The sequence below is a fragment of the Corvus kubaryi genome, unplaced genomic scaffold (assembly GCF_017639235.1).
Source record: "Corvus kubaryi isolate FWS band 111438036 unplaced genomic scaffold, C.kubaryi_AGA036_p1.0 37396, whole genome shotgun sequence".
Classification (NCBI taxonomy): domain Eukaryota; kingdom Metazoa; phylum Chordata; class Aves; order Passeriformes; family Corvidae; genus Corvus; species Corvus kubaryi.
In genome coordinates this window covers 3,718,121-3,731,399 of record NW_024581135.1, presented here as the reverse complement: position 1 = coordinate 3,731,399, position 13,279 = coordinate 3,718,121, and the positions used below count along the sequence as shown (strand labels likewise).

Sequence of the window (13,279 nt, the reverse complement as noted above, 5' to 3'; positions counted from 1 at the left end):
TGGCTTCCCCAGGCCAGCAGTAACCACACAATGGTGTTGGAGGTACCACAGCTTTTTGTTTACTTAGAAATGAAATAATTTTGATGAGTGTATGGTATCAGTTAGCAAGTGTTGAGTTCCTCATGGTGATACTGCTCATGTTGACTTAAATGGAAAATGGATCAGCTCAGAAAGCTTTAATAAGAAAAGTTCCTCTGTGTACTTGTAGTGATGCCCTGTGGAGCCACGAGAACTAAAAATCTGTCAGCATACTTGGTAGAAACTTTGTTTCATGGTTCTCTAACTCATATGATTGAGATTAAAGTGAACAAAATCTTGGCACATAGCTTGGCAGGCGAGAAGCATTCCTGTGTTTGTGTGTGTGAGACAGAAGGACAAAGACAGGGGGAAATTTAGCAGCCACTCATTCGGTGTTAAATTATCAGGTGCTACATATTTTTAATAAACCTTTGTAGAAAGATAAGATACATCCTCTTCTACTGGAAACTGCTTTCACTTAGACTATAAACTTAACTTCGAACAAGCTGAGCATCTCCTCTAACCACTGAAAACAAAACCATTCAAATTCTCCAGCCCAAACAAACTGCAAGCCGGACTTGAATCCAAACAAAGAGGTGGAAGGTGCTGGAAGGGTGCTATTTATGCAGGCAGGTTTTCCTACTTTGACACAAAATCAGAGCAGCTACACTTTATTTACTGCCCTGATCTGTGACCTGCAGGACTGTCCTTCCAGCAGTGGCCACAAAGACACAATATTTTTTGATACTTTTCAAACTCTTGTGATGTGGATGCCTGGAAAGTATCTGAATTTGCACACCAGAAATTGTTCACAATGGTGTCTTTTATTATCCCTATTTCAGTTGCATTTTTGAGTTCTGATATGTCATACCTTAAAAACACAAAGGCCACAGCTCACAGCAAGTGTTCCTGTTAGAAACCCTGCAACTGCCTTGGATGTCTGCATAGTAAATGTCATTAATAATTACTGGAATTTTCACCAAAGAAGGAAATTAGATATGAAAAACAATTTATGCCAACTTCATCTTTCCAAGCCTTCAGAAATACCAGAGGGTCTATGTGAACCCTAGTAAAAGGGATGAGATTGGATTTCTACCTTCCTTACATCATTCCATGCCACAGTCAGCATTAAGATACAATGATTCAAATCAGATTTCTTCCTGTAGCTTTAAATTTTAAAATAATTATCTTCCGTGAAAATATCAAATGGTACTCATATTTATGCATTTACTTCACCCAAAATTCAGCTAACAGATATCCAGTGCATTTTATTGCCAGCAACTTAGGTTTTCTCTTATCAGAAATCAGTATTTTTATGCGCCAGTATTTTTATGTATTTCTTGCATGTCTCAGCTATGTTTTAGTTATATAATTTGTATTTCATTGAGGTGGGTTTTTTTTATTATTTGCATATTTCAAAGTAGAAAGAAATGTCTTCCTTTTCAGACTATACTTTAGTAACATTTTTCAAGGAGTCCCTGAGCAACTCATACACAAGTCTTGTGCTGTTTTAGTGTAGTCTGTCATGGAATTCCTGTCAAACCACAGCATGAAAACTATGGAGCTGCTTCTGCCAAAGTAATGAAGGATGCACCAGTCTCCTAAGTTTTGGTACTTACCACTCTTTGTAATCCAATGCAAGATTTTTATGGTTTCTGCAGACACCTTGACTTATGTGTTTTGCTGAGTGTTGCTTTGTTGATCAGATTTTTCCCAAATTAAATGGAGGCCAAAAAAAAAAGTTTTTAAGTTATTTGAACCTGTCTGGGGACAGAAAACACAGTGGAAATGGCAGGAAAAATAATCTATATATGTAGCTGCAGAGTCCTGCAGCTAATATGCCAAATTAAAGTGGAAAAATATGTAAGCACAATAGGTTTGTGTCATATTAAAATTAATGTCTCTGTTGTTTCCCATAATACTGCTTAATGTCACTGTTTCATAACACTAAATATGAATTTTGCAAAAACAAGAAAATTTTACTTCTTAGACTAGAGATTTAGACTACAGAAGGTGTTAGGGCATTCAGTGGAATCCCATATTTTTCACCATTATTGGGTCTTTAAATGTGAGCAACGTACACTGAAAAAGACCCTATTAAAGCAAAAGTTATCTCTGTATGCACATGCACACACACCTTTGTATTATCACATTTATATGTTAGGCAGATATGCAATGCTAAGAATTCAGTGAGTTGGTGTTGGATAGCTGTGTGAATACTTATCTTCCAAGAGAGCCTCTGGGTTTTCCACACAGCTGTGGACTGTAACACCCAAAGGTGTCTGATAGTGTGCCTTAGACTAAAGAATCTGCTTTTTAAATGTTTACTCCTTCTTAAAGATAAAAAGCAAACACAAAGATAGATGCCTACAATACAATGTGAATAACAAATGCCATTACCAACTGCACATTAGAGCCCCAGCTCAGATTTTAGAGCAGGGTTCTGCACATTCCTCTGCTAGAAACTCAGAACCTCTGTTGTCTGTCCCCAAACAGGTCTGATTTCTAACTTCAGGACACAGATCCAGCCTTCTGTGCTATGCAACAAAACAAGTGCTACCAAGTGCCCCACTGATATTTCTTTAGCCGCTGTTGAACTAAGCTCTGCCTTGGCATCCGTCCCCAGCGATGCTCAGGAGCTGGAGGATGTGTCCCTGGGCAGCTGAGTAGGACCTGATCCTGGAGATAACACAGATAACCTTGAGACATCTAAGGCTGGACAGAGCACAGTGTCAGGCTACCAAATAATGGATCTGTTATAAAGAGTGTTGGGCCTATCTGGACTCCTCAACTATCTCTACAACCAAAATATTATGGAAGAAGCAGTTCTATGACTTTCAATTTGCTGCCTAAATATCCATATTCCACCTTAAACTTCCTATCCCAGTCGTTACCATAAAAAAAAAAAAATCTCTTTGCCAAGCAAAGGTGCTGCAGTCTAGAAAATGCAAACTCCTTACCCACTTTGGCTGGAGGTTTTCTTTGCCCACACATAGAGTTCTTCCACTTCCAACTGTTCAAAGTCCAACAAGAAGCAGCTCTAGTCAGGATGGGGAGGTGACACTACTGATGTCTAATTTAATCTCTCTCTATTGTGAAAGACGGGGAAAAGATTTGTCCCTGCTGTGCACTAAATTCTTCTTAAAATCAGCATTGGGAACAAGGGATCTTTGGAGAACTGTAGCTGTCCCTTAGCTTTAACCACAGTTCCTACTGGTGGTGTCAATGGACCTGACTGGAAGTTCTGCATACTCCTATAAGGATATTGGACCACCCCCCTCCCCCAAAAGTGCAGTTTCCTTTACTGTTCTGATGTTGCTCAAAAAGCACAGGCACGATGTTGGTGATGATGGATCCCCAAATGAAGCACAGTTCAACCAAAGTGGGAGGATTTAGCAAAATGCATAAATTTCTTGTCTGCTACTGTTTGTAAGAGGCAGATCTTTACAGTGAGCCTAAGTCACAGCTGGCTTTTTCTGGAATGGTTTATGCTCTTGACCCTCCTCGGCTGTATAGCCAATAGGGAGTTGTCAGGCTACATGTGTTTTTAAACTTCTTTCAGCTAAATCAGAAATCCAAAAGCAAAACACAGCTCTCAGCAGTATCATGTGGAGTTGTGACACTCCCTGGAGGGCTGGGGTACATAAACCAATGAATGGATTACAATGAGGCATAAATGTAGTATTTTCATCCATGACAGATATAATCTCGAGCCTGTACTTTTCATGTTACTTAACTCTTTCAGAACATAATGTGTGACAGAAAATGTCTTATAATGCACATTGCAGTAAATATCAGTCAAGTATGCTTTATTGCTGAGCTCTACATGTTTCCAGAAGTTAACAGGCACAGCTGGGATATAAGAAACGGCAGTGTTGTATATATTTCTTGAACATACAAAATACCTTGTCTCTCTTCTCCCCCACCCTCCACATTACATCCGCAGCTGTTCTGATCATGTCACATAGTGGATGAGTTTTCCCATAGTCAGCTTCTCCTAAAATGATAACCTTTTTTCAGGCTTTCATCCTCCCCAAAATAAACAGCATTATCCATATTGTCATCACATTCAAATTAGACTATCAGAGTGTGGCATGGAATAATAGAAATGGAAGGTGGTAAACTGCCTGTTGGTAGCTGTACCTAGCAGAAAAGTCAATGCAGGTAACATCCGTTGATTTAATATAAAATCATAGAATAGTTTGCATTGGAAGGGACCTTAAACCTCATCTCATTCCACCCCTGCCATGGAGAGGGACACCTTCCACTATCCCAGGTTGCTCCAAGCTCTGTCCAACCTGGCCTTGAACACTTCCAGGGACAGGGCATCCACAGCTTCTCTGGGCAACCTGTGCCAGGGCCTCACCACCCTTGATCACTCTTGGTTATCATGAAAAAAATTATACTTGATAAAGTAGCAGAAAACCAAAGAAATCTTATTTTGTTTCAGACAAATTAAGGATTGGTCAGAATGGACCTCCTAACCTGTACGTGAGAAGCAGTAACTGCAGCAAATGAAAGGGAATAGGAGTGGTGAAGGAGGTGTTAAAAGAGAAAACAAACACGTGAACAAAACAGAAATAAACATCCCCAAAAATTAAATACTGATGTGTTACAGAGAGAGAACAGCCACTTCCAAACATTTGGCAATTTCAGATATTATACTGTGTTGCATGAAGACAATGCTATTTCCTTTTAAACTGCCATTCCATTGAAACCAGCAAGCTGATGTGTGTACTTGAGGTCTGTATTTGGTAGACATTTTTTCCCCTTTAGCATAAACCTTGTTGATTTAAAAAGTGAACAAAGATGAATCAGGTGGTAAATGTATTCATGTAATCATTTTCATTAATAAGCTGTTATAAATAATAGAGGGAAGGTTTTAAGTGTATAATTCTCTTTCGCACAATTGAGATTTTTCCACATCTTCAGCAGTAAGTTAATTAGAATCACCTGCATTTTCTTGGGCGGACACCAAATGGATTGCAAACAAAAACAGATTAAAATAGCTGTAGCTCATGGCATACAGATGACAAGATTCACAAAGAGGACAATCAGGCAATGAAAACCTCCTCTTTTTCAAACATTTTTAAAGGAAATTCAGCTCTTGTGAGTCGCTGTAAAAAGACGTTTGTAAGTGTTTCGCTGAAAGACTAGAATGGCTTTGTTTCTGATCCCATGATGAGTGAAAGAAATGTTTAAGAAAGATCACTTTACAGAGAGATTCAGACTGAAATGTGATGACTGTGATTCAAGCCAAGCCAAAAATTACAGCTCAGAATTAAAGGGGATGGACGTGGCTTGGGAATCCATTTTCCCACATTCCTGAATCTCAATCATCCCAGCCAATGTTTAAAAGAAAATACAGTGGAAAGCAATGAGGTCACTTTGTTTAGCTGCAAGAAGAGGGACTAGCAGAATGGCAAAAGTATATATTGGAGGTAAGGGCAAAATTACAGTGAGCACGCTGCGTGTTCGACGGCTTCATTCAAAACAAATAGTCTCAAAGCTTAGTTTAGTTTCTTGTTACAGGCAGCCTCCTGAGTAAGTCTTGTTGTTCCTGGGGCTTTTAAACCATAAACTTCTTGAATGTCAAAGCACAGCACAATAGAGGAGAAGACGGAGGCAGAGCAAGCTTGATTTGGGCATTAAGCAGCAGCCCCGCGTAGCAGTGAACTGTGTGCTCATTTAAATTACGCTTGCTTTGTACTCTTGCTGCCCTTATTTATTTGTGTATAAATATCTAAGTGGAAATTCTGCCATCGAGTGACATGAAACAGAATGAAGTATATCCTCCATCATATTCACTTGTTACTCATTCTCAGTATGTAATGCTCATATTCAGTGTTTTAATTGCTTCCATTAAACGGTTTCTATAGGGTCTTGAAAACAATAAGATCTTAGTCAAGCTTTTCTCCTTTCATTGCATCTTGGAGTTATTACTGCATGAAAAAATGAGATTCTCTTTTTATGTAGGAATGCCCCTCATCTTCTTGATATTATTGCAGTCAAACATAGAATTATTTCTTTTCAGCTAATTTCCTAAAGAGATTCACCAAACCTCATATCAGACACCTCCAATGGAGCCATTTCACAGCCTGTTAAGGACTGGTACAATATTCCCTCTCCTTTCTTTCCCCCACTATCTGTGCCTTTACTAAATTCTAAATCAGTGTTGGATTTCTACTGATCATAGAATAACGAAAATCTTGTTGATGCTACCTTGAATTCAGGCTTGTCTGTCACAAGTCCTACAGCTTGGCAGTGCTGGAAGGGAGTCCAGTACCTTCAAATCATGTGAAATGTATGGATGTAAAGGACATTTCTCCATCTTCTCTTTAATAGGAAGAAACAAAACATATATCTTATGTTCCGTGTTATTTACTTTGCTATCAAGTGCAATGCTGTACTACAGATCCTGTTTGTAGCCCACGAAGAGGTTCAGTCTCATCCCTGCTTCTTTGATACTCCTTTATAATTCAAGAGATTACTTTAGTCCTGTTTGCTGTAGACTGAGCTCAGAGATCATGTTCAGATATTTATTTAAACCTCACGTCCTTTGTAGCCTAACTCCAGAGTGTTGGATGTACCTTTTGTTTCTCCATACCGAACCTGATTTTGCCAGACTGTGGCTGTTTAAGGTAGTAGTTCAGATCTTCTGTAACTTTACCTGTCCTTGTCATCATTGAGTATCTCTCCCTGACCTTTGTGTCATCTGCTTATTTTGCCAAGGGAATTTTTTCTCTCATTGTCCCGTCTCTGATAGAGGTATTAGATGGCACTGGATGAGAGCTCTGCTCTGGAGAGCTGTGCCAGTTCTGACCTTGCTAACTGATATCTCCCATTAACTACCACATTTTGAGGTCTGTCACTGAGCCAGTTTTTAATCCATGTAATATATGCCCTGTTAATTCTATAGAATGCAAGTGCTTTGATCAAAATGTCATGTGGCACTAAGTCAAAGGCAGCACGGAAAGCCAAACACACTATTTCAACACCATTGCCTTCACCAACCAGACCTGTCAAATATTCAGTTCCATCAAAAAATGCAACGAGTTTGCTAGACAAAGCCCTGATTTCCATGAAACCATGCTGCTTGGGATTAATGATATTTTGTTATGAATTATTTGTTCATAGTGTCCTGAATTAATTATTTAAGTAGACTGTCTGTGAGTGAGGTCAGTCTAGCCTGTCTCCAAGAGCATCCCTTCTCTGCTTTTACAATATTAGAATAACTCTTCAGCCTTAGTCATTTCCAAATATTTCTCTGTATTTTATTTGCAGATGAGAGGCACAAGCATATCATGGCCACCAATGAAAATGGATGTTTTTTAAAACAGTGGTTATCTTTTTGTCCTTCAGATTGACTTCCCATATCAACCAGACTCTGATCTCCTAGGCCTAACTCTATCTGGTAGAAGTGTCTAGCATGACATTTTTATGGCACCCACTTCCATGGTAGCCAGGTACTCTCTCTGGACGGGAGATGGACCTGTTTCCATACCAATTGATGATATGTTGCTGGGATGTTTTAAGCCTCAAAAATGTGATAATCTGCTCAGAGAACAAGAAGGGGGTAGTTCTGGTGACCAAAACAGCAGCTTTGTCCCAGCAGAGCAGAGCCAACCCCAGTGCCAGCCCCCAGCACTGCTCCAGGAGGTTTGGGCATATATCTGCCACATCAAGAAGCAGGAGAGGGATGTCAGCAACACTTTCTGGGGTGTAGCTCATATTTGCTTCGTGGTTTTCATCATTTTCACCTCTGATTTCTATGGCGTAAGACAAAAAGTGTTATTTTTGCTCACACATTCACCTGAAATTCTGGGTACATTTTGTCACCCTATGCAGATACAGTATTTTAATGCCAAATTTTAGTGCGTCAGGTTCATTCTTTGATACTCTTCATGATTTTCCTTCTACTGGAATACACATATTGATCCTTTTGTGAAATTTTAATTTTGTTGCACGTTGTTTTGTGTTTTTCTCATCATAGTATTTCGACTTGGAGGTATTTGCTGTATGCCCTCATTTCTGCTTCTTTAAATGATTTCTTGCCTCACTTTTGTGCCCTTAGTAAACTTTAGAAAAAAATTGTTTATAAATCAGATATTTATGGTAAGATGCATATGAAAACACGAGGAAAGAATTATAGTTTTAGGGAGAACATACCCTGATAATGACCTCTTAAATATTTGTAAAGATAGCCCTGGGCATCTGAGCCCACAAAATAGTTTATAATACAACAGCTTGATTGCATAATGATACTTTAGTTTTAAAACGTATGATCTTTCTGTTTATGGGAAGGCATAATAGGCTCCTTTGAAATACAATAGTTTTGCCCTGAACATAACTGATTTTAAATGAAAGGACTAACTAAAGAATGCCTTTCTTCAAGTTTGTACTTCACTTTGTTGTTGAATCCAGCACGACGGCTTCTTTTACAAAACAGGCCTGGGGACCACACCTATTTCAGGATACATTAATTGTGAAAGTTCCATGGGTTTCCAGGCAGGAAGTTACCTAGTGCTCTTTAAAATGTTGTGTTTTAAATTCTAAGTCTTGTTAAAAACCAGAGAAATTTCTGCATACCACCACCCCTTTCTCCCTGCACATAGAGAATTTCTTTTTATATTCCGTTTGAAGATATTGTCAAATAGAGATTAAGATTAGACAGAATCCAGAGTGATTTGGGAGAGGGATTCTTTTCTATGCAACAGAAAGGAATTAATGAGAACATTTAACTGCAGTTAATAAATCACACGGACTACTTCAACAAATATTGAAATCTAGTATGTTAAAAAATTTCTTTGAATAAATATATCACCTAAAATATAATTGTCTGTTTAATATCTCTCTGCAACACCTGGTTCCGGCTCAGCCTGGTACTAGATCTGACACTGGCCTGCATTCATGGTTACTTCCATTTTGGATAGCAGTGCAAGAAATATTTTAAATAACTATTCTTCTAACATTTCTTGTGCAGTGCAGAGTGACTACAACTTTCATTATTGTTCATGAATCTCAGCCAAGCCTGAGTCCAGTTGCCTTTTAACTTTCTCATCAGGAGCACCTGTACAATTTTTTTAAACTAAAGTAGTTAAGATTTACTATAATTTGGCAGCTGAACTTACGTATTCTTGAATAAGACCTTTTGCTACATTTCTTTTACTATTACAAATTTCAGCGTGGAAATATTGAAGTCATTATCGTCCTTTTGGCTATAATTTCTAATTGTGGGTCCATCCTGTTCTCAGGTTCCTCATTAAAACAAACAGAAACAGAGTTGGAGGCTGGAATATAAAGCAAATAAAATACTTGTTCTCCTTTAGGGCAAAATCCAATGATTCCTCCCCGATAAACCCTACTACAAAACACAAGAAGGTCATCCTATAGTGAACTAAAGTTGACTTTATTACAATGAATATTCTTTTCCTGAAAGTTTCTTTACCACTACACTTAAACCAGATAGGAAACTGGGCAAGGCTTTTGTTTCATCTTGTTCCCTAAGTATTTATAGCCTGCCGTGAAGAAACACTTACAGCAGTGCAGTGATGTTTTTATCCTTGATAGAGGTGCCCTTAAAAGTGAATTTGCTTTGAAAATTTTTCATAAAATCAGGATATTAGAACTATGAAGATATATTTTTTTCTCTCTTTCCCTGCCTTTCTCCTTTGTGCCTAATTGGATTTTCAAAGTAAGTTGTTAACAATCCAGCTGAGATAATGTGGTCATGAAAAGGATGTCCAAATCCACCAATTTGCATTGGTTTGGTTTGGCTTAACTTTCAAAGATCTTGGAGCAGAAAGTTGATGGCACGTGAATACTATAATTGGCTTAATTTTTAAATATTTTTTTCTCTGCCATATTGTATAGTGCCCAAATGAAATGCTAATCAAAACTCATTTCTGGACCAAAATTAATTTATTAACAATAATAATGCACTTGTGTACTCCAGATCATGTTGCAAAATGTAATATCCACCAATTTACAACACAGCTTGTTCATTTTCACTTGATCTGGGTGACTTACGCAGGTTCCAAATTGATGCTCTTAATGTGAGACTATTTCACCCAGAGTGACATGGATTGTTTTCACTTACATATAACCAATGAGGTTAAGAACTGAATTCAGTTAGAACCAAACAAAAGTTAACATTCTGTCTGGTGGCTTGCCTGTTTGTTAGCTTGATTTATTTTTCCTTTTTAATTTCTGGTTTAGACTTCAATTTACATGATGCAATTCTTAATCCTCTACCACAAGAATCCCGCAATCCTAACCTGGGAATTACTCTTTCACTCTCCCCTTACTAAAACAGAATTAGACTCCTCAGATTTAGGTTAGAATTGCATTACTTAAACATTTTAGTAATTTCCATTTGCTCATATGTTATATATCCAGCAGATGGATAATTTCCAAGTTTTCTTGATTACTAAATCCTTTTTGATTTCTCTTAAATAAACTTTTTCTTTATCCCTCTGTAACCAAAGGGGAGATCTTCCTGAAATAAATCATCACTCTCAATATTATGTTACAGGACACCCACAGGTGCAGGGTAGAAGATGGTCTAATAAAACACACAGATAAGCACAGAATTATTATTAATAATCAGATAAAGAAAATGTTATTAGTTTTTAAAATAAGTTTTTTAATGCAAACCAAATAAAGATGTTCCTGGCAGCATAGACATAAAATGAAAATCGTGTTTTGTAAAGAGACAAAAAAACCATGCAAACACACAAAAGATTTTATTTGGTGTCAGTCTGCATCAAAAGGAAAAGTAAATTTTTTCCAATATTTCTAGATCAGTGAGAAATGCCTCCAAGAACTTGAGTCCACTGGCCATGGCACACGTGTGCCAAGGCATGGTGCGAGTGTCAATAAAGACTTGAACCTCAGTGTCTTCTTCTTTAAGTGTTATCACAACTGGGTTTCTGGGATTTTCCATTTGTTTTCACTCTTACCTATACCTTTATATTTCCCTTCCCCCCCATCTCAGATTGTAAAAGTATTCCCCCTAGATACATTGTCAGGGAGTGTTTTCTGAAAATTTTTGGGTTTGACAAATTAGTGTTTTCCAAGAGAAAGGCTTTCTCTGAAACTGCTTGCCAAAACCTAATTAAAACTTGTGTTCCAAGGGATAAGTAGCCTTTAAAAAAACCTGGTTTGTGTATCTTCTCTTGGCTTCTTATGTACTTGCAAGTTTTAAATGTGAAATGACAATGTATGTTTTAGTGGGTTTGATTTTTAAGCATGCAGATTGGTTCGGTGCTGCACCACAGTGAATTCTCCTGGAAAAGGAGAGCAGTTCCCATGTGCTTTGAAATGCTACAGCTATGCAACCGGGGCTGGAAGTGCTATTTTAAACACTCATATCAGCAGAGCTTGCTGTAGGAGATAATATGTCACAAAAGGGAGTATGACATCTAGTTTCACCTAGAAGATAAACCTTGAGTAGATATGCAGGGAGAAACAAGACTGTCGGGTTGTCCTTGAAAAGAATGGCCTATATTAATGAAGAAATGTACTCCAGGGCATATGCTACTTGGGATATTTAATTTCATCCTCAAACCTGTTTGATCCTCTATGAAGAATATAGTAGAGAAATGGTAGTAGTGTGGAGTCTCACACACATCATGATTTCAGGATGGGCACCTCAGTGCTTTATTTCAGAAAGGTCACAGCCTCAGAAATTCATGTCTGAAAAACAGAGAAGTTTCCCCGGCACTATTAATGCAAACATCCCACGTTCAAGCATGGCACCGTGCCTGTCCCAAACAGCCCTTCTCGATGAGCACCAGAGCCAATTACCCCTCGCTTTCCTGTCACACTCAAAGCCCCTTGCGGAACCATATTCTGCTGACAGAATTACAAGATAATTACAGCTAGGTGTTTTGTATTCACTTAAGTTAATCTCCCACTTTTATTTTTCATTGTTGCTTTCATCAGTGAGGAGGCACTTCAGTTGTTGTCAGGTGGATTGTTTTTCAGTCGCTCGCCGCGCTGCTCTTCTTCATACTTGCAAGGGTGCTTCTGCCTCCCTGACAGACGCACAAAGAAAAATACTTCTATGATCTAAAATGAAATATGTGTTTCTTTTTCAGGTCTAGATGTTGATGGAATATACAGAGTTAGCGGCAATCTGGCAACAATACAGAAGTTACGATTTGTTGTCAATCAGGGTAAGTGATTCCTCCACCCTGGTAATGTTTTGTTTAGTACTTAACTGTCTCAGATGACAGTATTTCAGAATCTGCTATACATTAGTGGCATAGAATGATGAGCCCTGTTTTAGAAAAGAGAGGAAAGGGAAGGCAGAAAGATATTGCACAGAGGGAAATGTCAGCTAGGAGAGAGGAAAAAGAGCAGAGTAAGCAGAGGAAAATAGTAGTTAAACTTGAGATGAGAAACAAACAACAAACAAATCTAAAAATACGAGAGGAAATGGAGACGTGAAATAAGGTGGCAAAAAGCAAAGCATATGTAGAAACCAAGGAAACAAAGTGAGGGGGAAAGAAAAAGATTAAAAGAAAAAATAGCAGATTGTTTGGATGTTGAAAGTTAAACAAAACCAAAAGTAGAACAGGGATCCAAAGGAAACCAGCAAAAGAGAACAAGGTGCTGAAAAGAACTTAAAAGGAAGTACTAAAAGGGGAGTACTTGCTCTGCCAAAGTCAGTGGAAGATTTACCACTGATCTTGAAAACACAAAGATTTGACCCCAGAAAATGAAAGAGGAAAGATGAATATTTTGGGGACCTGCTAACCAGAATTAGAACCATCCTGTATATATTTACTGAACATATTTCCACAGATTCTGTGTATAATGAACATATTTCCAAAAATACAATAGCATGCTTTTCACTGATGTGGCCTAAAGAAATCTAACATTGATCAGTAGATCCTGTTACAGGTGTGGAAGCTGATATCGGGAACTGATAAGGATGAATGACAAGTACATTCATCGCCAAATATTTTAGTACTCTTACCAAAGAATAACTCTCCTCCCACTTAAAAGTTTAGCAAATATAATTGATGATAGCAAACCTCTTGATATTACTTAACAAGAAAATAAGATCAAGTTTCTCAGAAATTAGGGAAAATACCAAATCTTAAATTTCATTAAAATCTTTCTACACTTTTGAATGAAACAAGTATAAATGTGAAGCTGCTGCAACATTTTGTCCTACTTTTTACGACCTTTTTATAAGTTACCTGCAGACTATTACCAGAACTGCTAAATATTGTGTATTCTGTGTGGAGGT

At 38.0% G+C, this 13,279-nt stretch overlaps 1 protein-coding gene across 2 annotated transcripts in view; it reads left to right on the top strand.

Moving 5' to 3' along the window:
* The window catches only part of ARHGAP15 (Rho GTPase activating protein 15), a 320,901-nt gene that overhangs the window by 203,952 nt on the left and 103,670 nt on the right, over positions 1–13,279 (top strand). For both annotated transcript variants that reach the window (XM_042041109.1, XM_042041108.1), the window contains exon 12: positions 12,120–12,197. In XM_042041109.1, coding sequence (XP_041897043.1) covers positions 12,120–12,197 — 78 coding nt within the window. The remainder of the gene's footprint in view (positions 1–12,119; positions 12,198–13,279) is intronic.